A 23,447-nucleotide genomic window follows, 5' to 3' on the forward strand; every position below is an offset into this window, starting at 1 on the left:
CAGTGTGTGTTACAATTCTATTCTTTTCCCTTCTATTACTCATCATTTCATCGGATTCTATGACATTCTATTGTACAATTCTCTTTCTCTTTTCTTATAGGCTATTTTATTCTAACTCCACTTCAAATACCTTATTTAAACTGTCGTCTCTACTCTTATATCTTTAACTTGACCTATGCAGACCAGGGCCTGCAATCTACTTCTTTCTCAAACAACTCGGTATAAGGATACCATTCAACTTTGACTTTTGATTTATAAAGATGTCTTGTGACGCCGAGCATAACAGTGTGAAACATTTGGAAGGGGTACTAAAGTTCCAGAGCAGCCTCAGAGAAGTAACCCAACCTGCTCTGTTCAAGACTTTGCCCCTCCACAGTCTGAAACTCCTCTACCTCCACTATCTCCACTTCCTTCCATCCCAGATCCTTCTAACTCCACTTTCTATACTTGCTCATTTTGTAATAAATGCTCAGCTCTACCTCTTTCTGAGCACTGTGTCTTGCTTCTGGATGTTAAAAGATGCACTGATGTCCAGGACTTGTTTGGATAATTGGTTACCTGTGCCCCTCATGATGACCATCTTCCACTTAATGTAAGTGAATATTCTCATATTATATTTGTATTAATTTTTTATCCAAAGCTCAAGCAGGATCAAGCAGATAACCCTCACTATGTATACCCTCACAATTATTTGCATCTGCAATGGATGTCATTCCATTTTGAAGTATATGTCCATTGCCAGTGTAACATTGTACAAATGATTGATGTTGAGACTAGTAAATGTGTAAGTTATTTATTAATCTTTTCTTTTGAATAATTCTTAGTTGCATATAGGTCGGAGGTGTTATCTTTAATGCTTTCAATGATATGACCCTTCAAGAGATGCATGACAATCACAAGGCTGTTGTACACAATCCTAGTGTGCAATGAGGTGAGGTTTTCCAAAGATAGGCTTACACAGGTAAAATGGTGCCTATTGGATCATGATTGGCCAAGAGTGGTCATTGTAGTGATGGGTATACCACATACCCCCTTCTCCGTGGTGACTCTGAAGACCATATTCATGCTATATTTTGTCATACATGTGCATGTGATTTTTCTTTTTGTTGTCTTTAGATACTTACTGTTGTTTAGGATGCTAATGCATTTCTTCAAAGTGTGAAGTATTCTGCTCCTCATGTAGCCAAGGACATCAAAGAGAAGAGTGCAGCTGCTGAAATGAATCATCTTGGTACCAGTGGTGCCAATATTTTCTATTGTTCCAACTACCTTAGCCCTCAGCACATTGATTGTGATGCTTCCTGGTCCATCTGTTCTCAATTGGACAAGGCAGGGACTACTGATGAGTGGAACTTTTGTTACACTGAATGGGATGCATACATTCAGACTTAAGCAAATACAGTTTGGTGAGTATTATATTTATGTATCTGATCTATACTGAATTACCATAGGTGGTTCAATTCTAGCCACCTCATGGCACCATGGCACCAGCTGCCTCGGTTATTCAGCATGCAAAATATCTTTGTAGAGGTGCTTTATCTACAGGGGGCCATCTTACTGTAAGGGAAAGGGATAGGCAAAGGGCCCATGCAATTGCAGACATGCACAGGTGAGTTGTACAAAGGGGGCAGTGGTGGGAGATATTGTTGTATAGAAATATCACTCTGGGGAGCCTCTGGAGTTCATATGATATTTTTTTCATTCCCAATTCTTCCAAATCATTTTGTTTCTGTTTTCTCTGTTTCATGAATGGGACCTCAGTGATTCAGACAAAAACAATGGCATGCATTGAACAGTACTGTAGATACAAAGGCAAGAATGACATCAACAAGAACATTGAGGACAAGAACAACTATAAGAAGCTCAATATTTAGTTACATGACAATATATAGTATGCATAGTGATGATGGAAGTTGGGGTCATGTGACCAAGGTTAGCCTCAAGAATGCAGTCATGATTCACAATCATGATATTGGACCAGACCCAACAGTCTGATGGTTAACCACTACACTTTTTCTTGGGTGGCAACTTTTTCTAAGCATGATTTTTTTTTCCAGTGTGACTTGTTTTTTTTGGAGTAACTTTTTTCAGAGTGAGACTTTTTTGTTCTGGGTGTGACTATTTTTTTGTAACTACCCTGCTTTCTATGAAAAATCTTCAATTTTGTTATTGTCTAGTGTAGTTACCCATATGAATCTTGTATGGGGTGAAATGTGAGCAAAATTTTGAAGTTGAAACACATTAAATTTACCTGTTTGGAAGGGATTTTACCCCATGCAAGATTTGAATCAAAATGATCAAACATTTTTCTTCAAATCTTGCTGTTGGTCATTGCGATTTGCATATATAATGACACATACAAAAAAAAATTCTGAAGGCTTCATGTAGCATGAGACTATTGTGTGAACCTATGCACATTGTTCCATCAAACACTTGAGCTAAGTTTGAACATCTCACCATGGTCAACAGACATATCAGTGATGATCTGAAGAGGGTTGCCATATGCCTTAGAGATTGTGGACATGACTCTGATGATGAGATCTGTCGTATTACTGCTATCTCACTCTCTACCTCTTCATCATATACCAGACTGCCAATACCTCATCCAACTAGCACATCATAAACCCACCCTCTTCCTGCACTAAGTACAATTATCACCTGCTGAATATTGTCACTTTCCCACATCACTTGCAACCATTCAATGCACTCTGACATGTGCAGGACTGAATGTCAAGCATGTTCAGAAACTTGCATCCAAATGGAATCTCCTTAAGCTGTGCAGCATTCATCCATTGCATCAGTCAATATCCAGCACACTATTTGATCACTCTTGATGAAGTTTCAAAGGACAACAGGACATATGCACACATGTGGGGTTGGGCTCATCGTGGTGAGTGTGTGGAGAAGCACTACCCATTTGTTCAGAAGGAATTATTCTCAGTGCTTGGGGCTATGGCATTGGACGAGGGCTTTATTCACATGTGAACTTTTTTTTTATAGTTTTTGTGTGATGATTTGGTGAGTTGTGACCTACTCCAAGTCATGACAAGCTAAATGTGCTTTGAGCTTCCCTGCATGAACCCTTATCCTGCACCTCACAGTGTCATTGTCCTCAATAATGCTACTATTCACCACACCCAAGAAGTGGTTGACCTAATTGAAGGTTATGGTATGCAGTTTCAATTTTTATGTGGCTCCTTTGATACTAGGCTCAGGCTGACTCATTTGAAGAGTGTCATGTTGAGTATCTCCCACCTTATTCTCCTGACTTCAACCCTATCAAGCAAGCATGGTCGGTGATCAAAAATCACCTTTGTCACAATGGATTGTCTCATGGATCTAAGGTGAAGCAGTACTATGAATTGTACAGTGTGTGAAGTGATCACTCCTGAGATGACTTGGGGTTTTTCATCATTCTGGTTACATTTGAACATGTGTCAGACAATGTAATACATGTGAGCAAGCAATTGAATATCAGTGTGACCCCTTCCAACATTCCTCAGTGTCCCTGTACTGCTACAAGTTCTCTGATTGACAACTACACACTCTGTGCACAGTTGATTATCTGATATCAAGCAAATGAGATGTGGACCTGCAATTTGATGGCTGTCGAGTTTATCATAGACTGAGAGTGGAAGATTGTAAAAATCACAGAAGGCTTGAAGGCTAAGACAAAGTGGGACTTGAGCTGCTGGACAGTAGAAGAAACATCAGGCTGAGGTACTGGAGTTTGGCAAGCTGTACTGAGGAGCTCTGCGAGGCCGGAAAAGTTGACAGTGATATTTGATGATGGTTTAGTGTCTTGTGTGATTTGATTTCTTTAGTTGTTTAGCCAATGTGAGAATGTCATTGTCTTCAGAGGAGCTAGATCCCCTGTGTGCAGGTGGGTCAAACATTTTGCTATTTGAAGTATAGGTCGATGTTGACTCCATCAATTTTCGCTTGCTTCAAAAGGCAACATTAGTAAGAGTGAAAATATGTAAAGGAAATCAAACTATTGCATGATGCCCAATGGTGTAAATGCTGGAATGTAAGATGAACATGGTCATTGACCAACATGCCAGCAGACCAGCATTGATTGTATGGGCAAGCTTTATCTTCACAGTGGTAGTGGTCTTGTAGGTTCTTGATGATCTTATCCTGTTCTTGCTCTTCGACAGTTGGTTCATGGACTTGGGATTGCAATCATTGATTTGTGTTAGCTGTAATCACCAAAATACATAGCATATATCTACCTTTTTGCCTTTTTTGTGGCTCTGTATTGTCATCTGAATCTAGTGCATTCAGAGATTGCTATTCATCATCAGTGGACTGTAGTCGCTATTCAAGATACTACACACTTGTTTCCATGGCCTCTGTGGCTCTGCCTCGTCATTTGATTCATCTGCATCTCGTGAGTTGCTGCTTGATATCTCCCAAATGGTCACCTGCAGCATGTGAGCTATTATCACCAATGTATAAGGAGCAGTGTCTTACCTTGTTCTCAATAAGAACTAATGTACCCTCAGCACTCTTCTTCCTTTGTACTTGCCCAACCATCTCTGCATAATCTTCTTCTCCCTCGAGTATGATATCCTTTGTGCGGGATTTTGGAATTGAGTAGGTAACAGTAAGTGAGTTGGTATCTGAGTTGAGCATTTGGCCCTTATACAGCTTTGAGTGTTGCAAGAGATCATGTCATTTCAGTATATCAAGAACTTTCACAAGCATATCTTTCAGTTCAAAGTCCTCATGAATGTATACAACTTTGTTGATCACCTTCAGTTTCGCATTTTTGCATCATTTTGATGTGCCTGTCATGTCTTGAAGGGGAATAAATTCAATGTTGAACTGTAAGCCTTTGCCATCATTGAATCCACTTATGCCCCCTGCAGAGTTAAGTAGTACCATTAGTACACTAGTGTAGACAGAACAAACTTGCAACCATCATTGACATTGTCAATGTCCTCCAGGGCTGACGGTGGATCATTATCAAGTGCTGGCATAGTGCTACCATTATGCTTTGATGTAGCAGTACGAATGAGGTCAGGACATATTACTGCTTACCATATAGTGCTACACAGTAATAGGCCTAACATTAGTGCAATTTTGTTTTTGATAAATGTCATTATATTTGCAAATAGCTATACAGTGATCAACCAGTCCTTTGTACACCACTGGTCCTCTATGCAATCATTATTCCTCACTCAATTCTGTGTCAATGTGCCAAAAAAATGGGCACATCATACTCTATTGTTATCACTCTGTAAGCTACACTAATTTTTGTGTTATTTCAAAGAGTGAAAAATGTAGGAAGGGGGTGATAGTGGCCAAGAATCATGGATATGAAATGATTTAGCCTTAAAATAGGTGTAACATCACCCAGTTTTCTCCAATCCTTATGTCTGCAATGAAATAAAGTGTTGGAAATATGATGCTGAAAACAGATAGTGCCCATTCATTGTGGATTGTGAGTTATCTTGTTTTTTTTCAAAGTTATCCTGACATAAGGGCAGTGTGACAATGGTGACATAGTGTGATATATAATCCAAATATAGTAACAGGGTGTGTACAAATGAGCCAGGAATGTGTGAAAGTACAGTGCCAGTTGTACAGACCAATGCTCACCAACCACTCGACCAAAAAAAGCAAAAAATTCAATCAGCCAATGATGAGACCATATACTTTAAAATGTACCAGACAGATTAGTGGTTCTCAAAGTTAACTTCATAGAAATTTTCAAAGGTAAAAATTTTGTGACTTGCCAGTAATTGAAGCTCCGATGCTGACAAATCAGCCCCATACCTTGTACTATGACCGTCATCATATCTATAGTGTTCTGCAACTACATCTATGCCTTAAGAATCAGATTGAAAAAAACTACTTTGTACCCCCAAACAAATGACCAATGACCTTACCATTGTGCAATACATGGAGTTTGTTGAGTTTATGATTGATCAGCTACTAGATAATGACTCTGATGAAGACTCTGATAAGGAATCAGAGATCAGTGCTCATAGCAGCTCAGATATCAGTATATGGACTGCATTGCCAACATGGCCAGACTCCCCAGTGTCCCCTACATCGTCCATCACATCTGCCTTTTCGATCAGCTCTCTGTCATCGCTCTTGACAGCATACTCTGATGTTCTGTTGAGTGGTATCCCAGACATGTGTGATCGGGTCTTTATGCAGTTTGTTGATGTAATTGGGGCACTGCATGATGAGGTGGAGAAGTGTTGGGTGCTTAATGTCCGTCTGTCTCTGAGCTGTGCACCCCAGCTACACTTGCTGCAAGAGTGGGCACTATTATTGCCTCAAAAGTTTCGCTGCAAGCTCTGTGTTGATGCAGATGTGTTTGATGAAGTTATGACATTAATTCAACCACACCCTATCTTCTATAACAAATTGAATAACCCACAACTCCCTGTCACAGTCCAGCTTGCCATTTTTCTCAATGGCATTGACCATTATGACAATGCCGCAACTACTGAAGATATATCCGACTGGGTGGGAGTGTCTGTGGGGACCATCTACAACTGCTACAAACAGGTGATGATCGTGATATTGCAATTGCACGATCAGGCCATTAATTTTGATCCGCTCGACCATGAGGATCAGATCAAGTGAGAGTGGGCAAAAGCTTATGTGGAAAAAAAGATGTGTTGTGAATGGCATGGCAGTTTTCTTTGTGTAGATGGGACTCTGTCCCCCTTACATAAGAAGCCTGTTTGGCACAGGGAAGGTTTCTTCAACAAGAACTCTGACTACTCTCTGACAGCCCAGGTAAGTATTGGCTCAGTGTGCGGCGCAGTGACTTATAATTAAAAAGGTCATTATATTGCCTCACAACCTCCATATCAGGGACTACACCATCAGTGTACCTGGGAGTCTTCATAACTCAAACATATTTGCATGAACAAGGGTCTCCTGGCATCCCAAGTCCTTTTTTCATGCAGGAGAGTGGTTATGGGCGGACTCAGCATATGTTGCACAAACCTGGTGTGTACCACCATATAAACGGCCACCAGGAGGGAGTTTGATGGCAGAACAAAAGATGTTCAACTATAACCTGTCAACAGTGAGCATTAATATTAAATAATATATTTTCATAGTCCTTACACAGTGTCTAGGTCCATGTTCATTCAGAGCATTTTTTTGGCTCTATCAAGGGCTGGTTCCAATCACTGCAGGAGCTTTACATCCCAATCTAAAGCCAGAAGGACCTCAACTATGCAGACATATGGATCTGTTTGTACTTCATTCTGCATATGTTAATTGTTGAAATCGAGAAAAAATCAAACCATGAAGACTCAAATGCATGCTTCTATCAGCAAACTCGGAGGTTGAGGTGAGCTGATGGTGACACAGGAGAGGATCAGCAAGAGGGTAGTGCAGTAGGTGATCAGACCTACATTAGAACTGCAGGGCAGGATTTTCGCAACGCGTTAAAGATGCAGTTGCTTGCCTTGTTGGAGTAAGCTCTTATCCCAAACCTGTAGTGTTTGTTGTGTGTAGTCATGCTTGAAATTTTCTCAAGAAAGGAGTGTTTTCATGAGCTCCAGGTTGTGTGTAGTCATGCTTGAGATTTTCTCAAGAAAGGAGTGTTTTCGTGAGTTCCAGACCCTGAGTGAACTCATTCTGCAACCGCCTCTGAGTTGGCACCATTGAGTACAAAATGGTATGCATTTCCCAAAAACCTGTTGCATGATGATGTAGTACAGACCTACTTCAGTTTTGATCACCACCACACTCCATGGCAATACAACAAATTTGAGCCTCCTCCTCCTCTTGACATGCATGCAATAGCTCAATCTCGAATTCTTGCAAACTCAATTTGTTGCATCATTGTCTCCTGCCGGTGGAGATGATCTTGTTCAGCAAGATGCATTGCATATTCCTGCTGCTCATCACTGAGCACTGTGGGCCTTGAGATCACGAGCCCAAATGTCACTCTCCAGTTTCACATGCCTACAGTGTTCATGCTCGACACGACCCTCACATTTACCATCAAGGTGCATCATTAGGGAATCTGCTGTCTGAGACATCCTTTCTGCAGCAGCAGAGGTCTGATCGAGAGCACTGCCACCAGGGCATTTGTGTGATGAAGAGGGGGGGGGGGGCACTAGATTGAGGTGAAGCACTCCGAGTAGGTGCACAAGATTGTTTTGTAGCAAGAGAAGGCAAACTTTCATGACTTCCTTTAAGTGAGCTGACATGAAGAGACTGCAGTGCTCAGCTAGCACAAATATCTGAGTCTTCCGAGTCAATGGGCATAGACTGAAGGCTAGGTGAAGACTCTTTGAGATCAGAAAAAAAAGATGGTGAATTGTCAGCAGCATTTTGATTGGGTGCTGGCAAGCACTCAGGAGAGTTCAATGATATTGCACCATGTGCATCAGAAGTTGAGATGGGAGGGAGTTGGAGTCATTGGTACCAGCGCAGCAATGGAGCTAGTGAGAATGAGCTAGGTGTGTCGCTAGGACTATGGTCTGAAGGTAACAGCAGTGATGGTGAGGATCATGATTCAAATGATTCCATGTGGGGGGACTGGTCAACCATCATATCATCTGTAGTGCAATTCCTAATCTCAACTATTTCTCCATCTTCAGGATCATCATCTGTGTGAACATTGTCATCACCTGTAGCTGGTGGTTGTGATTGCTTGGGAACATTAAAATGTTCCAATGCAGTGGACGCGAAATCTTGCCCTGCATCTGCAGTAGAGAATGTGTAATTGAAAGCTGGGTTGGTCCGCCACCAGCCATGAAGGTTAGGCCACCAGGGAAATTTTTCAAGCTTTGTATCTGACAGAGACACAATTAAGATGTGCAGATGAACAGTGGCTGAAACTTACCGATCAACAACTTCATCTGCAGATCCTCTTGCAGCTCCACATATGTCTTTCCAGCTCCTGACTGCTTGAGTTCCTTGTTGAACTCATTGTATTTTTTCTTGAGCCTGAAACATCTGATCAGTGATTCTAGTGGAAGGATGGATGATGCAGGAACTAGAGACTTAGGCCCAGCTCAGCAACTGAGTCCAGTTCAATTTTTGCTGGTCACCCGCCAAAATCACGTCGGATCGAACCAACACATTTTTTCCATCAAAATGTCTAATTGAACTCAACCAGCGTGTGTGCTCAACAAAAAAGTTTGATTTTGATGGGTTAGATCAATCTATGGGTATCTACTTGTAGCACTAATATGGGTTTTTGTCTCTGGCAATCCAATTCTTCCATCTTGTCCCTCCCTTTCTGACTGATTCAGATGTCACCCGAAAATGAACAATCTCAGGCTGGCCCTATTGCTGAGTCCACTGCTGTGACTGACAAAGGCATGAAGACCAAACCGAAAGCACTGAGTGCGAGCATGAAGACAGTTTGGAAGTCCAGTGATGATGCTGTGTTGATAGCAACACTTCTGAAGGAACGGGAGGAGGGTCATCAATCTGACTCAGGATTCAAACTGAAGTCATTTGTTGCTTGCACGGAAGCACTCAAAGGGAGTGAGAAGACAAGTGGAGGTGTTGCAAAGACATCTGGCTCATGTCATGATCGTTGGGGAAAGGCATGTCTTGTATTCTATTTGTGATACATTCTAACTGTGCTCTCAGCTCAAAAAAGACTTCGCTGTTATTAAAAAACTCCAATCTGGATTTGGCTGGGACAACACTTTGAAGATTGTAACTGCCCCACCAGACGTCTGGGAGAAATATCTCGCGGTAAGTGGATCTCATCAGATCTGCATGACTCAGAGGTACTGACCATAATGCCTTGACAGACACACACAAAAGCAAAAGTCTGGAGGAAGAAATCTTTTCCGCTCTACGACAGCATCCAGATTCTCATTGAGGGGATTATTGCAACTGGCGAAAATGTCTTTCATGTGGGCATGACTACCACGACCGAAATTGTTGACACCACCCTCCCATTCAACTATCCTGCTGATTCAGGTGAAGAACATGAATTGTTGGATGACAAAAATGATGAGGTATGTTTTTTTTATTTAAATACATGATCTATTGGCTCACGGCTATCTACCAGGATGTCAATGACTCACAGACACCCATCAAACCCAACAATCGGAAATGTTCGGCTGAAATGACACCATTTTGTAGTAGCTGCAAGTGCCAGTCAACCAGCTGTGCCATCCATCGTTCTTTGAGTGGTCATGGCTCAGGTACTGATGCCATGTTTTTGGTTGCCGGAGCTATTGAGACACTCGCTGATAAATTTGACGTGTCTGGTGGGCTCACTTCTCCAGAACGTCATAGTGCTGCCATCCACTGTCTCAAAGATGATACTGAGTTGTCCAAAACTGAGCAGGTGGCAGCTGTTCAGTTGTTCTCTCATCAGACTGCAATTGCAGATTCATACCTTGCAATCAAGAAAAAGTCAACTCGCACTTGTTACATTCAGTCAGAGTTAGCTGAATTTAGTCTAGGATAGTACACTCCATGTATTTAAAATGTACTGATAACTATCCCACATAGCTTTGGCAATAGCATCCCTAAGCTCAGAAGCCTGAACTTGTTCTGCAGATGAGATATCACCTCCAAGACCCTCAAACCCATCTATCACTGCCCCGATAATATCACCATGGGGAGTTTCACGTGCCTCCAGGAGGTCATTGTTGTTGTAAATACGGATGAAATTGTGTAGTACACAGATAGCAGGGACCATTTTTGCCTGTGTTGTGAGATCATACTCAGGAGAAACCACAAGAAGCCAAAAACACCTTTTGACCACTCTGAAAATCTGTTCAATGACATTACAGGCTTGTGCGTGACGCAAATTGAAAAGTTCACAATAGTTTTTGGGCCTAGACGAGTCATGAGAAAATAATAGCACGATGGCAGAAATGAAATACTGTAAACCAATCCTACCCCACTCGTTTAGATGGTATCGTTCTCCACGGTATGGGATCATGAGCCCATTGCAAATTGGAAAGCCTGCATCAGCGAAAAAATATTTACCAGGAGGGATAGTCAGGTTACTTTGTTGAGCATCCTCATAGATGTGTCCATCAGCAGCACTACCCTCCCAACCACTGAGAATATATGTAAACCGCAGATCTTGTGAGCATGCAGCAAACACATTCTGTGAGAGACGACCTTTTCGGTTGCCGTAACGTGCCACAGCATCATCAGGAACAAAAGCATCCAAATGAGTCCCATCAATTGATCCTTGGCAGTCTTGGAAGAATGGATAAAATTTTGGGTTGTCCTCAATCTTGGGTGCGAGTGGGGTGGTCACATCAGGAAGTCATACATAGGCATTATAGAAAGCATCAGGCGTGAGGAGGTCGAGAATGCAATGGATGGCTCTGATAAGTAGAAGTCAAATTCTAAACTCGTCAATAATTAATATGGTGGCACACTTTGTGAGAGTACTCAGACTGCGCTGAAATTGTTCTTCAAGATGATGCTGGGGTAGGCCAGATACAGGAATATTCTGAGCTGCTCTTCAGCCGAAACATGTCTTGTGTCATGAAGGCCATGGTTGATTAGCTCATGGAGAAGGGCCTGGAATACATGTTTATTCATTCCCATTGCATCGTAAAAATGCTGAGGATGGCCAGCCAGAAGCTCATTCAACCATTGTTGGCCAGTGAGCTTGGAAGTATTTTTGGGAGTTTTGTCATAGCGAGCAGCATAATGATGTTGAGTAATGGAAGCAGCAGCAAGTGCGATAGCGATGACAGCTGCCCATTTTTTCTTCTTTTTCAAGCGTGCAAAGTGCTTTCGAGTAGTGTTGATTACCATCAGCAAGTACAGTAGGGTACACTAGAAAGAAACTCGCTGCCCAGTTTGGGCCATTTCGCTGGTCTAATTTAGCCAACCATCAATTGAACCTGACCAGCAAAAATTGAACCTGACCAGCAAAAATTGAACTGGACTCAGTTGCCGAGCTGGGCCTTACGTGCCAAAACGGGTTGAAACTGGTTCAATAAATGCCTTTGGGTCCTTCTTGAAAAGTTGTTGCACCTGTTACGCTGATGGTAATCAGAGGAGGTTTCAAGTCAATCAATCTACTAGAGGTGGCACTCTAGAGAAGTCAAAGGAATCAAGGATGGATTCACTAGTGTCTAACTAGTAGTCTGAGGATGTATCTGGTAATTTCAGTGTAGGTCAAGATGAGGAATCATCAAGACTACAACCTGCTTATATATGATAGTAAGTCAGGGTCCAGGGTCTAGGGTAAGTAAGTAATATGTCCATATAAGTATAGATAAGTGTCCATGGGAATACACATGGTGTATGCATGTTAAGGGTCTGTGAGAATACACTAGGTATCAGTATGTAAGTAATATCTGAGGACTTGCTGAGGATAGATCGAGATTGATCATGGATCAATGAATAAAAGTGTGCACTTGCAATAAGGTGAAGTCAGAGAGTAACCCTAGATAGGGTGATATCAGGAAAGGGTGACACAGTGACATGGTGTCAATGTGAAGAAGCAAAGATGTAAAAGGGTGAAGAGGAAAATGAAAGGTATCACAGACAATCGTAACAGCACCTCCAGATCCTTGTCATTCGAAAATACAGCTTGTGTGGCCTGTGAATAGAAGATATCTCTTGAAGTTCCACTCTGCTTCTTCTTCCGACCTTGCTCCTTGGCATCCTTTGCAGAATCAGAGAAAAGCTTGATGCATGCGTCTTCATTTTCCTTGCACCAGGCAAGTAGATGTTCAGTACAAGCACTACAGACCCCCTCCCAATGAATAGTACACTTCCTCCCAGTGTCCGTGCCAGCAGGTGTGCTGACAGGTGTGCTGACCTGAACTCCACCACCTCAAGCATTCTGATTGGAGTGTGACATTGTCTAGGGTGTTTCTTATGACAGCAATTAAGGATCAGATTGATGCTTTGGCAGTGTCAATGCCAGTAACAACAATATCAAGCACGCTGGTAAGGCAGGGCAGGGCAGAGTTCAAAACCTGCCATACCAGCAGCATCCAATTTTGCAAAATTTTGCTGTGAATTTTTTTCTAGGTTCGACTTTGAGAACCACTATTATATCATACTTGAACAGTTGAGTCAAAATTTAAGATTTTCCAATTTGGTGTACAATGGTCCGGTTGATCACTGTAAATGACTTTCTTTTACAGTGTCAAAATGGTGCATAAAATGTACATTTTCGCCCAGGATTTTGCCACTCATCTAAATTTCTTATTTTTATCATGTCCAAATGTATAGTGAAAATGCCAAATTCATCAATAACATTTTGAAACAAATCTTGCATAGCAAAAAACTCCCAAACCACCGGTGTGGCATGATTCAAAGGAGACGCTCCGACTCCAAAAACCGATCGAAAGGACGAAGGAAGAGCATCCGATCCCGATCAGACTCTGGCCACGTTTCGCAAGTTTGTATATGGCGATTCGCCGATCAACCGCGACACACGTTGCGTGACGGTACTCCTAAGTCTGCATTCGGAATCTTCCGGAAACATTATAAGTCCGGCGCTGCCACCACTATCAGTTCTCGCTAAGCGCTACTGTAACAGATTAATATTGATGGTCAGTGACGTCTCCATCCCCTGCTGCAGAGCCTGAGACGACCTCCTAGGCAACTGAAACGTTTACACAAACACCCGATCATGTTCCAACGCACACAGCGGCCACACAACCCAATACCAACAGCCTGCCAGCTGAGACCATCGGCTTTGCCAACAGAATGTTCGATGCTGCGCGGGAGGGCAACACAGAGCTCCTTCTCCAAGCAGTCGACGCGGGCCTGCCAGTAAACCTCACAAACGACAAAGGTGCATGCGTCCATGTTTTGTGTCCCCGAATGACGTACGATGCATTCATGTAGGAAATACGCTATTGATGCTCGCAGCATACGCAGGTCACGCAGATCTAACCAAAGGACTTCTGCAACGCCAAGCAGATCCAAACAGGCTCAACGATCTGGGTCAATCTATGATCGCGGGCGCTGTGTTTAAGTCTCACGATGAGGTCGTGCGTATTCTGGTCGAAGCTGGTGCAGATCCGAGAATAGGTAAACCCACCGCAATAGAAGCGGCTCATATATTCGGTCGGAAGGAGTTGATGGAGGTGCTGGGTGCAAAGCAGGGTGACGTCGGTGCTGATGTGCCTACCCCCCCTAGTGCACGTCCTGAGAAGTGATCGCGTGAAGAAAATTTGAACGATATGTATCATAGATAAGCTGTGCCCATGTAAGTCGTTGCATCCGTTACTAGAACCCATGACCTTCAAAGGACGTCCACCCCTCCCCCCCTTTCTTTAACTGTCCTGTCGATGTAGTACGTTAGGCCAAAGTAAAGAGCCACTTTGCAATATGTGGCATGAATGCCGAGACAACGCGAATCTAGGAAGGGTAAGCCAGGATCAGGTGTGTTGAGCGTCACGATACGGCGAACATCATGTGGGAGGATGGCACGGTATGTGGCACAAACCCGATGTGTCTGGAGTGGCTTGGGAATAAGTAATACATATCTATCAGTTGTCCGCACCCGCCGTATTTGAATCATGGAACGTACTGTGAAGGGTATTGAAAAAATATTTGCGAGCTCACCTCTATAATCAATAGATTTTTGAGGTCATGGATGCTAGAACCATTCAGTTCTTTAAGGTTTAAACCTGCGAAAAACTCTAATACAGACGCGGCGCGTTGAATTTGGATGGAGGATTGAGCGGATGTAAGCTGGAAAAAAGACTTCATACCCTATCCCCTTCAAGCCCTTCATGTGTAAAGAACCGGATAATGCGAGCCACTCGAGCGGAGCATATGCCAAATTCCTTGCTTCTGTCTAGATACTTGGGGGTGCTGCGGAAGTCGTAGCGACCAGTGAGGATCCAACGATAATCATCACGAACAAGGTGAAGCGCACTCACTTGAGCGTTTGCGGAGCTCCGAACACTAGGGATCCCTTGCGAAAGAGCATCGTCCTCAGTGTAGTCGAATGACAGCGTCAAATCTTCAGAATCCTCGGAACCTTGGGAATCCTCAGAATCCCCGGGACAACCGACTGCAAGTGCCTGATTGAAATGGGTTACAGGCTGGATGACAAGATGAGGCGCACTCACTTGAGCATTTGTGGAGCTCCAAGTACTAGGGATCCCTTGCGAAAGAGCATCGTCCTCAGGACGGTCTAATGACGGCGTCCAATCTTGAGAATCTTAAGAACCCTCGGAATCTTCGGAATCCTCAGAGTCTTTGGGATAACGGACTGCAAGTTAGACATGTCAGGACATGCACACCGATGTACCCACTGTAACAGTCACACAAATCCAAGAACTGTTGGAAGTATAACAGCCCAGGCTCGGAAAGTTCACGGTCATCCAGACACTTATGAATTGCCTTGGTGACATTGGTACGACCAGTGGGACTTGGGGCATGTATTGACATGTAACCCAGTAGTCAAGCACATGTGAGAGACCGTAGGTCAAACATGCGGGCCTCCAAACTGAGGCATCGGTTATATGCCTCGAGCAAGGATTTGGTTGACGTGCCAGGGAAATTGGTCAGAAGAGTAGTCATGGCGGTAATGAATTGGCACTAGTCTGCGAGAAACGCTGTACGCCCCTAAACTTGAGGTGCCGCAGCCACCTGTGTTGTGGGTGATGCGCAAGTATGCAGTGTACTGCAATTCTTATGTAGTAACTGAGCGGCTTGATACCATACTTACGTGTTCACTGCAGGATTGTATCAAACCTTGTCTAAGTCGCACGATCAGGTTCAGCATATTCTGGCAGAAGCTGGCGTAGGAATAGTTAAACCAACTGCAATACAGGCAGCTCATACCTTTAGTCGGACGCAGTTGACGTATCATAGATAGCCCGTGCATTCAAGTCGCTCGTGGCAGGTCCAAAGATATTAGGTATGAAAATAAAATAACTGTTGCAAAGCATAGGAAAACATACATTGCTAAATCGCGCCCATCTCCTTCCCGAGAACTTTCAACGCCTCCCTCGCCAGTGTCCTTGCATTCACCTCCATTGCATCACCACCCTTCTCCAGAGCACCGATACGAGGCTGCACAGAATGCCCTCTCCTCTCCTGGTCGGTCTCGGGTGGCGAGGAATTGGTGATCACCCATGCCGATGGTGTCTTCCGAGGGATGGAGGCAATCTCACACAATACCGAATAGAAATAGAAGAGATGAGCGACTGGCGACCGTCTCACCACATCAGCGATTAGCATAGATGGAGAAAGAGTGACATCAACAGCTGGCAAGACGGTTAGCGTCAAATCGGATGGTAGAGGAAGAAGTAAGCACCAGGTTGAGAATTGCTAAACTTCGATGGAGACTCTGATAGTGCGGCCCATAAAGTTCCAGGCCAGAGCTGTAACTCCAGGAGCTTGCGAAGTACATACAGTAGTTCATCTTCACGAGCCCTATTAAAGTTGGTTCAGCAGTGCAAAAGAACGCCACACGATCACAATTCACCTCGGGAAAGGCATGTTACCCCGGAGAGACTCGTCCGCGACATAGCTCGTCATTCGCAGTTTTGCATCGATCGAGCAAGGTCGGCAGACAAAGTGCAGCAACTCTCTTCCTCGAGGACACTTGATCTAGGAGAATAGTTAGGTCTGAAAAGGGGTGCAGAGGGACGAGGTTACCGCTTGTGACATTAGAGCAAATCAAGAATAAAAGATCGAAACACCAGAATGAGAATCGCTCCCTTCGGAACCAGGACGCCAGGTGCAGTTGTTCCGATGTCCAGTTCCACCTTCTCGAAGTCGTGTGAGTCCCGAGAGTCATCTGACGCTTTCGCAGTATCTCTCGGGGGCGAACCAGGGCATGAAATATCTATACCCGACTCGTACAGCTGGCTGGCCTGGTGCAAAATCTTCGCTAGTTGTGTGATGAGGTAATCGGGAACTCTCGCGTCTCCCAGATGCGGCACGAGATCGATCTCCAATGAGCTAATGAGAGAGAGATCGAAGTTTTCTTCTGTTTCCTGATCTTCGAGGGAGAGACTCTCCGTCGCAGTGCTGTGAACAAGTTGGATCATTTGGTAAGAAAAGGCGTCAGAATGACAGAATGACAGAATGCGCACCAGTCAGCTAAAATGCCTCCCCGGAAGACTTCAATGATTTGTCGCCATACACCTTCAACTCGTGTATCAGAAATACCTGCGTTTTGTCACTAGATAAAATCAACCAAATCACTGACTACGTACGATCGCCAAAGGCTGCCATTCTTCTGACCGAGTCCGTAACTATGCGGAGAAAGCTCGTTGTCGCGGTCTTCCACAGAGGAGGGTCTTTGCCGAACTTTGATGGAGCAGGACACTCGTACTTTAGCTTTATCGGTATCGAATAGGCCTAAACACGAAAACAAATGAGCATTAATACCAAGGACATGGACGACACGCACCGAGAAGACAGCTTCCAAAGTCCCATCCTCATAGATTTCAAGCTCATCCTTGAAGCGCATGTACAACTCGACGATCAGCGGCATGACCTTCTTAGACAGCGCGATGTACGTGACTTGTTTTTGAGATGAAGTCGCCACCGGCGTGGCTGGGGAGGCAGGAGAAAGGATGGGCACATGGAAAGCAGCGAGAAAAGGAAGTGTGGTGAATTCCGAGAGATCCCGTATGATGAGAGACGGAACTCCAGATGCTGCCAAGTTGATATCCGCAATGGCGTCCAAGACAACTACCTGTGAGGTCAATTAGACGCTGGTCTGCAGTTAATGCAGACCATTTACTTACCTGAACGGGAGTCAAACCGTCAACGTCCGGGCGGTAGTCCATCGAGTTAGGATAAGTAAGAACACCTGTGTATAATTCAACAAAACAAACGACGACATAAAGGTAGAGACGTACCCTTAAGGATTTCCATGAGACGATTGAGGCGTTGAAGCGGCCATTCCTCCTTCGTCTGGGACAGACTAATCAAGCGTGTGCTCCTTATGACATCAACGAGAGCAACCAAACTCTCCTGAGTAAACGCGCGGTAGAGCTGCGTCGTATTCGTACTTGGAGAGAACTGAGATTTTCCGCCCTGGAGAACCATGCTCCCCATGTCACTGCATGCCTTCCATACGCATTCCCAAGCCTCCGATACTTTGACCTGCAGAGAGGCTTCCGCGCTAGAAAGTGCTTTCACCACCTTCCCTAAACAAAGCAGTGCGGGCGGACTCAGGTTTCTGCGATCCAAGGATACGGTATCGTGAACGTGGGTCACAAACACGGACCATGCCTTGGAGAAAGAATCCAGATGCATGATCTTGCTGACTAGGAAGTCGCTGATAATAGACCCAATTGACTGCAGCGCAAGACTCTTTCGATTCGTCCCATGCATGCTCAGGGGTCTGCGTGGCGAGGCCAGAGTTCAGCAAGACTCCTGGATCAGAAGCGCCGCGCCGAGTTTCGATAGATATTGCGTCGAGTAGCGGGAATGTGATCTTCCATATACAATCATTCCAAGTATCCAGAGTAAGCGTGGCGCCGTAAAGCTGCATTGCACGGAAAAGAGTCTGGATGGCGCCAACCCGGACCTCGTGCCTAGCATCGGTACAAAGACCCAGCACTTCCAATAGCAGACACATCCACAACGTGCTATATTCTGGTTCCATCTCTGCATCCTTCCGCTTTGCCTGGATGGAGTCCGACACGCTCCATAGCAGGACTTTCTGCGGCAGTAAGAGCAATGTTCGTGTCTGCTTGTCGGCCGAATTGTCCGAGGGTTTTGATGCAAAGCCGCAAGTCTTCAGGGGATAGCACAGACACGGAGTCACAGACAAGTTTGAGCGACTGGAATGCAATCTTCACCAGCGCTGTGTAGCCGCGATCGTTGACATATCCCAGAGGCAGCGCCTTTGGGCGGGGCGTCTCTTGCAGCGATAGCGTGCTGACCGAATCGACCGACTGAGATATGGGCAAAGCTGCGGGTTTACAGATGCTCCCCAGCATCTCAAAAATGCTTCCCCATCCGACAACGAAAGTGTGTCCAGACGCCTGTAGAATTTGGTGGAGGGTCTCCAAACCCATTCGCCGAAGCTCAATATTCGTACTCGTCGCTGGGACGTCGGATGATGCGGGTACTATCTGCTTGAATAGAACGTCGAGAACGCGACGCTGGACTTTGGCCTGGAGATCTCCAGTGGATGATAAATTGCGCGGGACCACGATAAGAATTTCGTCGAGGACGCGTGCTGCTTGTACTCGTATTGACTGCGGCGCTGAGGAGAGTCCCATAACCCAAGAAGATGGTTTGTAGTCGTATTCCATGCGACCTCAGGTGCGCGATAGATCAGGCGATGAATGTTAAGCATCGCTACTGAACCCAGTCTCTCAACGCCGAAGTCACCCTGGCGCTGAAAAGATGTTAGATGTCGTTATGACATACGAGGATCAACCCTGACTTACCAGTGTCCGCGGCAGATGAATACCGCTGACCCGCCTTCTATGAGGAGAAAGCGGTACAGGACTCAACAAATCCTCAGAGTCCAAGAACGTGCCCCTATCAGATTGCATCTCAACCATCTCCGAGCTGAGTTTACAGAGTGCGGTGACGAAGTCCTGGAAAGCTGAATCCTCCAGATTTTTGGATGCATCAAAGAGGCGTTGCACGGCAGCAAGGACACTCTCTGAATCAATGTCCACGAGGAGGGGATGACGAGCAGCCTTCCCCTGTTCAGCAGAGCTCGTCGCTGACACGGATCGGCTTGGTGTCATGGGTGTGCTCATCCGCCGGTTCGTAGATGCTTGCGACGCTTTGACATTCAAAACATAGTCTGCATTCTGTAGAGCCTCTAGAATGCCATACCAACTCTCTCCTAGACTGCCGGCAAGGAAGAGGGCACTAGATACCAACACTTTAAGGCACGCTAGATTGCGCTCTGACAGTCCTGGAGCTTGCATGGGTGCTGTCAATCCCAGATTTTCCGTGAACGAAGTTGATGTTCGCGGCGTAGGAGGTTCGATATAAGATTCCAAGCTGGACACTACTCGCGAAGGGATCGCAAACTTCGATAGGGAGTTGAAAAATGCATCGCGAGGAGTGCTGAGGGCAAGCATTCCTGCGACGTTCGTCAGAGCTTGATAGCTGCTAAGAACATCTATGAAGAGCTCGTCTGAAAGATTCGTCGAGATGATGAAGGAGAGGGCTGCGAGAAGCGCGGGCCAGCCATTCTCAACCATAGAACGCACGATGATGAAGGTGACGAGTTGTAGGATCGTCCTGCGGGAGTGTAGAGACGTCAAGAGCGGCAGGGGCACGAACCACTGGCTCGCCGGCTGCGCGAGGACGTTGAACCATGATGGACGTGTACAGTGGGCCAGTGAACGACGCGAAACCTTCGCAAAGGGAAACAATACACTGCACAGCGAGAAGATAGATGTATGCTTCGGGGATGGGCGGTGAGTCCGCTTTGTCTAATTGATCGATGCTGTTAGGGAAAGAGGGCTCAGGACAATCCGCAAGAACATAGAATGGGAACCGTACCACTGGAGCTTCATGGCCGAGTTCTGCACGCTCAGACCAACGCCAGATCCGATTATTCCCGACGACTCCAGACACGGTAGCACTGGCAGCCGTAGCAACCATCCCAGCGACCCCACCGACATCCAGACCGTAATTGCTGGACGCTGTAGCACTATCAGCCGCATGAGAAATTCCAACTCCCATCATCTGCGCGCTCACTCCAAGTAGAGCAGGTTTCTCTGTAACGAGGCGTTTTAATGCAACAATCAGAGAGCTGAAAACGTTTGAGCCCGTTTGTTGTGCATCATAGCGGTCCCATACGTTTCGGATGAGCTCAGCATCGCTACATACCCTAAAAAGAGACATCAATGCGAGCTTTGTGGCATCGAACGTCGAGACATACCCTCTCATGATCTCCATTGCGAGAACCCTTGTCCATACCGGACGTGGACCAGAATGGTCGGAATTCGCGGCGTCGGATTCTTCCGAGATCATTCTGATGAGAAGCATCAGGAATACTTCTGCTTCTGTCACCATCTCGAATGAAAACTGCTTGAGGATCAAGAAAACAACCCGTGTACATCGGAGGGTCAATGGAAAGACGTGTCTGTCGGATAGAGATTTCAGAATTAACGGGCAAAGGATGGTGTTGTAGCAACATGAGAAGCTCCGAGTGCTGCGAAGAACATCAGAAAAAACTAGCTCGATGTGACTGACCAACTTGCCTTCCTGAACAGTTCGTGATAGTTCGTGAGTACACTCTCAATTAGCTCCAAGGCGAAAGTCTTATGTAGATAGTCGAGCTTCAAGAAATTGGGCTTCTCTGAGTTTGCGAGGAGACAGAGATCTTCAAAGACTGAGAACGCGTCTTTGGCACAAGGCCCTAACGCTTTGGTGCTACCGTCCGGAAGTGTCGCTTCAGACAGCTGCGGAGCATCATTGCTCTCTAGACGATCCTCGTTGACCATTTTTTCAAAAATAAACATGACCAATTGACGAAGGGTGGCTGCTGCTGTTGAAGAGACTACAGCTATCCTGGAATCCTGCAGTTTAAAGCAGAGAAGTAACGCCTTCGGCACGTTATAAGATAGATGCCGGGAAGTGTGGATAGAACATTACCTCTCCAAGCAGCTCTCCGTGGATCGAAGGAAAGTTGGTGATCAGGGAAACCAAGGTTTGTAGGATCCGAAGTTGAATGTCTACGCCTTGGCTCATGGCATCGTTCATCGTGCTAACGATGAGTGCGACAGCCTGACTGCGGTACAGCCTTGAGGGCTATTAACCGCTGCAGCGACCCCAAGGAGATAGCAACGACTTTCGCGTTCTTCGTCGCGCATCCCATGAACACTGGACGAAGAAGATCATCTGACTGTGCGCTATCTGTGGGTGAAATCAAAAAGGTGGCACGTTCAATTCGAATTGAATCACATACCAGATGCCAAAGACGCTGTTGCTTGCTCTGGAGAGGACCTAAGGATAGCGAGCGACTTCTCTGCTGCCTTTACGCGATGGACGAGTATGAGACGCCAAAAAGTGGTGCGAGTGCTTTCCATCGTACCTCGCGTATTTCTGGATGTTTTCTCCTCGACTCGCTAGCAAGGGACTTGTGGACACGAAGGTTTGAGTGGATGTTGGCGGGTTAGCACATAGTAAGACTCACCTGCAATTCAGTCACCAAGAAGGCCAGTGAACTCATCTTGTCTTCGTGTTATTCTGAACAAAGTTTCGACGAGGTCCACCAAATTCGAGCAGTTGTGTCTCGATTGTGAGGGAACGCAGTGCTAGCAGAAGATCAAGGATCGAATTGTGTTGTGACGTTTAGAGCGTATGGGCGCTTGTCAACATATGCATGTCACTTCTTCCCACTGCAGCTAGTGCGGCGAGTACTACGTAGTACGGATGATACATCGAGCCATAGAACGGGCGCCGCGATCTACTCCGGTTACCGGTAAGTCAATCATTTAACCGACGAGCCGGTTGATTCTTGAGATCATCAAACTTGTTGAACCGCAATTCATCATCGAAGGGTAAAAACCCATTTCATGATCATTATTGCAACGAGATATCTGCTGTTCGTCGAGTCCCAGTACCAGTAGTACTCACACACATCACCTTTGCACTCAACAAATGGTATTGTTCAAGCCTAACCTTCATGTTTTTCAATGACTTGCAAGTCCGATGGAGCCCAGTAACTCGAGGATCGGATGTCAGTGTCTAGGAGAATCTCAATTGAGGCAGAATATGGCAGAAAACAGTGCTAGCATCCCTAGTCGCAAGGTAAGTATTGTAAATTATAATATACAGAACGTTCGTTTCCTGAATTCAGGTGTATACGGCTGAGCATTTGAGAGTTTTCTCAAACCATTCATGGACGCTGGCCAACGGGATGGATGGTCATGGCAGCCATCCATGTGACAGACGAAGAAATGGATCACACGACACCGACCGCATAACTGCGTAGATGTCTGATCGGCACATATGAAGAAGCTTCTGTACTTTGGAGAAGATCCTTCACTATGCAAAACCTAGAGGCCTCCCAAAGATTACTGTGCAGGATGACGCGGTCGTGCCGCGCCTTGCGGTTATGATGCGGTATGTTGATATCAATCGACACGAATGAAGAACATACCTCGGGCTTGACTCTTGAGTACATGTGCCTTGACGGATTTTTGAGTAAGGCGGTGTCAATCAGTGATCCTAGCCACGCCCCGATCAAAGCGCTCGCAATCATACATCCTATGCTTTCGTATGCACGAGTTTAGTTGAATATCGCTCGGGATCGTAGGGACTTACCGTCCGACTCTCCGCAAGGGCTACCCCGTAGTCCATAAGCAACTCGACTCAGCAACTTGTATCGCAACTCACCCCACAGGCATAACATTAAAGTACTCAGGCTGCATCTCTATCTTGATGATGACGCAGCATAAGTTCAAGTGAATAGCTTCTATCAGCTTCCCTTCCCCCTGTGCGCCCGAAAAACTACAACAAGTTTAATTTTGTCAAGTATCTGCTAGACGCCTTGGTATACCGAAGGTATTGTGCATGACATAGCGAGCGAC

At 45.4% G+C, this 23,447-nt stretch overlaps 10 protein-coding genes across 10 annotated transcripts; 5 read left to right on the forward strand and 5 right to left on the reverse strand.

The window, feature by feature from the left end:
• Window positions 1–572: 572 nt before the first annotated feature.
• On the forward strand, window positions 573–1,874 carry EDB91DRAFT_1089267 (uncharacterized protein; the record flags this gene model as incomplete). Its single annotated transcript, XM_041316569.1, has 9 exons — window positions 573–592; window positions 641–673; window positions 778–784; window positions 835–919; window positions 1,011–1,090; window positions 1,135–1,291; window positions 1,387–1,406; window positions 1,467–1,609; window positions 1,805–1,874. The coding sequence occupies 9 exons, from the start codon at window positions 573–575 to the stop codon at window positions 1,872–1,874; spliced, it is 615 nt and encodes a 204-aa protein (XP_041168696.1).
• Window positions 1,875–3,989: 2,115 nt separating this feature from the next.
• EDB91DRAFT_1257570 (uncharacterized protein) lies at window positions 3,990–4,638 on the reverse strand (the record flags this gene model as incomplete). Its single annotated transcript, XM_041324303.1, has 5 exons — window positions 3,990–4,023; window positions 4,058–4,172; window positions 4,236–4,293; window positions 4,341–4,427; window positions 4,477–4,638. 5 exons carry the CDS (start codon window positions 4,636–4,638, stop codon window positions 3,990–3,992), a joined length of 456 nt encoding a protein of 151 aa, XP_041168697.1.
• Window positions 4,639–5,880: 1,242 nt separating this feature from the next.
• EDB91DRAFT_1257571 (uncharacterized protein) lies at window positions 5,881–6,609 on the forward strand (the record flags this gene model as incomplete). Its single annotated transcript, XM_041324304.1, has 1 exon — window positions 5,881–6,609. The coding sequence occupies one exon, from the start codon at window positions 5,881–5,883 to the stop codon at window positions 6,607–6,609; it is 729 nt and encodes a 242-aa protein (XP_041168698.1).
• A 6-nt stretch (window positions 6,610–6,615) lies between these two features.
• EDB91DRAFT_1065516 (uncharacterized protein) lies at window positions 6,616–6,898 on the forward strand (the record flags this gene model as incomplete). Its single annotated transcript, XM_041314784.1, has 2 exons — window positions 6,616–6,765; window positions 6,812–6,898. Coding segments are annotated over 2 exons (237 nt in total), but the record flags the coding sequence as incomplete, so codon positions are not given.
• Window positions 6,899–9,350: 2,452 nt separating this feature from the next.
• On the forward strand, window positions 9,351–10,429 carry EDB91DRAFT_1065513 (uncharacterized protein; the record flags this gene model as incomplete). Its single annotated transcript, XM_041314782.1, has 4 exons — window positions 9,351–9,557; window positions 9,595–9,702; window positions 9,762–9,971; window positions 10,025–10,429. The coding sequence occupies 4 exons, from the start codon at window positions 9,351–9,353 to the stop codon at window positions 10,427–10,429; spliced, it is 930 nt and encodes a 309-aa protein (XP_041168700.1).
• Window positions 10,430–11,373: 944 nt separating this feature from the next.
• Window positions 11,374–11,745, reverse strand: EDB91DRAFT_1065515 (uncharacterized protein; the record flags this gene model as incomplete). The annotated part of the gene is made up of 1 exon (XM_041314783.1): window positions 11,374–11,745. The coding sequence occupies one exon, from the start codon at window positions 11,743–11,745 to the stop codon at window positions 11,374–11,376; it is 372 nt and encodes a 123-aa protein (XP_041168701.1).
• Window positions 11,746–12,397: 652 nt separating this feature from the next.
• EDB91DRAFT_1065518 (uncharacterized protein) lies at window positions 12,398–12,721 on the reverse strand (the record flags this gene model as incomplete). Its single annotated transcript, XM_041314785.1, has 1 exon — window positions 12,398–12,721. A coding segment is annotated over one exon (324 nt), but the record flags the coding sequence as incomplete, so codon positions are not given.
• A 716-nt stretch (window positions 12,722–13,437) lies between these two features.
• On the forward strand, window positions 13,438–14,328 carry EDB91DRAFT_1180461 (ankyrin repeat-containing domain protein). Its single transcript, XM_041320446.1, has 3 exons — window positions 13,438–13,502; window positions 13,552–13,747; window positions 13,801–14,328. The coding sequence occupies exons 1-3, from the start codon at window positions 13,500–13,502 to the stop codon at window positions 14,112–14,114; spliced, it is 513 nt and encodes a 170-aa protein (XP_041168703.1). The 5' UTR covers window positions 13,438–13,499; the 3' UTR covers window positions 14,115–14,328.
• Window positions 14,329–14,919: 591 nt separating this feature from the next.
• Window positions 14,920–15,569, reverse strand: EDB91DRAFT_1340880 (uncharacterized protein). Its single transcript, XM_041325726.1, has 3 exons — window positions 15,222–15,569; window positions 15,036–15,163; window positions 14,920–14,987 (listed from the first exon to the last, which is right to left on the reverse strand). The coding sequence occupies exons 1-2, from the start codon at window positions 15,345–15,347 to the stop codon at window positions 15,101–15,103; spliced, it is 189 nt and encodes a 62-aa protein (XP_041168704.1). The 5' UTR covers window positions 15,348–15,569; the 3' UTR covers window positions 14,920–14,987; window positions 15,036–15,100.
• A 307-nt stretch (window positions 15,570–15,876) lies between these two features.
• EDB91DRAFT_1240566 (uncharacterized protein) lies at window positions 15,877–21,730 on the reverse strand (the record flags this gene model as incomplete). The annotated part of the gene is given in 22 exon segments (XM_041322030.1): window positions 15,877–16,178; window positions 16,229–16,347; window positions 16,400–16,508; window positions 16,573–16,630; window positions 16,650–16,947; window positions 17,013–17,088; window positions 17,136–17,280; window positions 17,333–17,620; window positions 17,673–17,737; window positions 17,787–18,243; window positions 18,305–18,540; window positions 18,578–19,136; window positions 19,199–19,279; window positions 19,332–20,071; window positions 20,115–20,353; window positions 20,410–20,432; window positions 20,473–20,740; window positions 20,792–20,995; window positions 21,048–21,064; window positions 21,114–21,458; window positions 21,508–21,643; window positions 21,672–21,730. 22 exon segments carry the CDS (start codon window positions 21,728–21,730, stop codon window positions 15,877–15,879), a joined length of 4,824 nt encoding a protein of 1,607 aa, XP_041168705.1.
• Window positions 21,731–23,447: the final 1,717 nt, after the last annotated feature.

The sequence above is a fragment of the Suillus paluster genome, assembly GCF_016628075.1.
Source record: "Suillus paluster strain FC165 chromosome Unknown EDB91scaffold_309, whole genome shotgun sequence".
In the NCBI taxonomy this organism is placed as follows: domain Eukaryota; kingdom Fungi; phylum Basidiomycota; class Agaricomycetes; order Boletales; family Suillaceae; genus Suillus; species Suillus paluster.